The sequence below is a fragment of the Entamoeba nuttalli genome (assembly GCF_000257125.1).
Source record: "Entamoeba nuttalli P19 unplaced genomic scaffold asmbl_3400, whole genome shotgun sequence".
In the NCBI taxonomy this organism is placed as follows: Eukaryota; Evosea; order Mastigamoebida; family Endamoebidae; genus Entamoeba; species Entamoeba nuttalli.
In genome coordinates this window covers 1-2,174 of record NW_008576056.1, presented here as the reverse complement: position 1 = coordinate 2,174, position 2,174 = coordinate 1, and the positions used below count along the sequence as shown (strand labels likewise).

Sequence of the window (2,174 nt, the reverse complement as noted above, 5' to 3'; positions counted from 1 at the left end):
ATTCATTATGTCTTGAAGCTGATGCTGTTAGAGATTTTGAAGTCTCAGAAGTTAGTCAAGAAACATGGTCTGAAACAGCAACAATGGTAGCATCTGTAATGAGACTTGTTGACAATGATGCTTTAAAACATACTGAAACAGCTGTAGTGACACGTTGTGCACTTTCATTAATTGTTGCTGGAATAAAATATGGAAAACCAAACAAACCATCTAAGGGAGTTTTTGGGATTGATAATGAAGAGGATTATATTCCAAACAATTTTAATGAAGTTTATCAACAACTTCTTAAAGGAATTGAAGATGATACTCTTAAACATTCTAAAATAACATCAAAACCTTATTTTATTCCACATTTTGGGTTATTACCATCATTAAATTTATTATCAATAGAGTCATTAAAAACAAATAATGAAATATCTCAAATGACTGCATTTTTAGAGGAAATTCATTTTATCTTAAAAAGAGGTGTTAGAATAAATGATCATTTCTTGACATTATTACAATTAATTAATATTGCTAAAGAGTTGTTTACCACTTTAATTAAATACACTCCATCATATATTGACGATTACTTGGATATGCATAATATTGAAATGTGTGCAATGAAACTCAGTAAACAAGGTTTGACTGGTCAAAAAATTATTGATTCAATCATTTTTGAAGTTGCAGACAATCCACTTAGTGATAAAGTCATTCATTGGTTAACTAAAATACGAGATTTGAATCATTGTTATTCAATTTGTTTGGATGTACTTTCAGACAGTGTTAAAGGGGATGGTGTGCTTCAAGAATTAAGAGGTCAGGTGGTTGTTCCATTATATTTTGCATCTGTTCTTCAAGGACTAATTGATGTTGATACTACTATCACGAGGGAGTATGTTCATCGTGTAATTGATTTGACAGTGTCTGATGCATTGATGGTGTCTCGATGCTCAGCACCATTAGTGATTGTTCATGAAGCAGAACGTTTATTAAGAGAAACACGACCAGATATTGCACGAGCATTACGTGGAGAAACACCTACAAGTACACCAGCATTGAAAGAATTTAAAGGGATAGAAGTAACATTACAACTCCTTTCTTCAAAACAAGAATTATCAGAATTGTTCTATCAATCATTATTTGATATTTTTCAACCAATGCCAATATCATTAATTGAAGCTATAACTTATAGTTGTTTAAAATGTGAAAATAGAAGATGTTTAGAAAATATTCTTGGAAAAGAATTACCTCATGACTATGGCGAATTATTTGATATTCTTTCTGAATTATTACCAAAGAAGACTCCATCCAAAAGTTATATCACTATTCAAACAATTAATGACTTTTGGAAAATACAACATTTCTTTGATAAACGATTACCTGCATTGAGAGATTCAGCACGAAATAAAGATCATAATGGTCAACTAATGTTATACATCACTAAGAAACAACCACATAGCATTGTTGCTTATTTACATCATGAGTTTCTCTTAAAGTTCATTCCAACTATTCCAAAAAATCATATTTTATTTGACACTGATTTTTCTAAAATTCTACAAGACGAATTATGGGGAAATCAAACACCTCCAGTCAATTCAAATAAACAAGCATTACAATCTCTTGTTTCATTACAATCATTATTACCAATTTCTAATTATTTGAAAGATTCATTTATTCAAAGACTCTTAGAAGCAGAAGAAACAGAATTAGTTTTGTCATGTCTTCTCCACCCATTCTATTTTATCACTTTTGCATTAGACAATCCAATAACTCTTCATATAAACCATTCAACACATTATGTAGAAACACACTCATTCCATTTCATAAAAGAAGATGTTTTGAATCAAATTAAACTAAAATTCAATCAAAACCCATTGAAATACATAAGAGTTCTTGTTGCTTGTCTCCCACAATTCAAACCAAATGATCTTTACTCAATTTATCAAATAAGTCTTAATGTTCTTGGTGGACGATCTGATTCAATTCTTGTACAATACATCCAGGCATCAGTGTCTGCAATGTTGTCAGTCTGTCCTGAATATTCAACACCTCCACCACATTCTATCATGTCAGTTATTGCTTTTGAACATTCGTTAGTTTTTATTTCACAATCATTATTATCTCCAGCAACAAGAGCAACCATTGTTCAAGAGCTTCATGAAGTTCTTCAAGGGGTTGTTGGAGAAGGAAGG

General features: G+C 31.0%; 1 protein-coding gene across 1 annotated transcript; it reads left to right on the top strand.

The window, feature by feature from the left end:
- Nucleotides 1-422: 422 nt before the first annotated feature.
- Nucleotides 423-2,159, top strand: ENU1_066680 (hypothetical protein; the record flags this gene model as incomplete). Its single annotated transcript, XM_008858303.1, has 1 exon — nt 423-2,159. A coding segment is annotated over one exon (1,737 nt), but the record flags the coding sequence as incomplete, so codon positions are not given.
- Between the last annotated feature and the right edge of the window lie 15 nt (nt 2,160-2,174).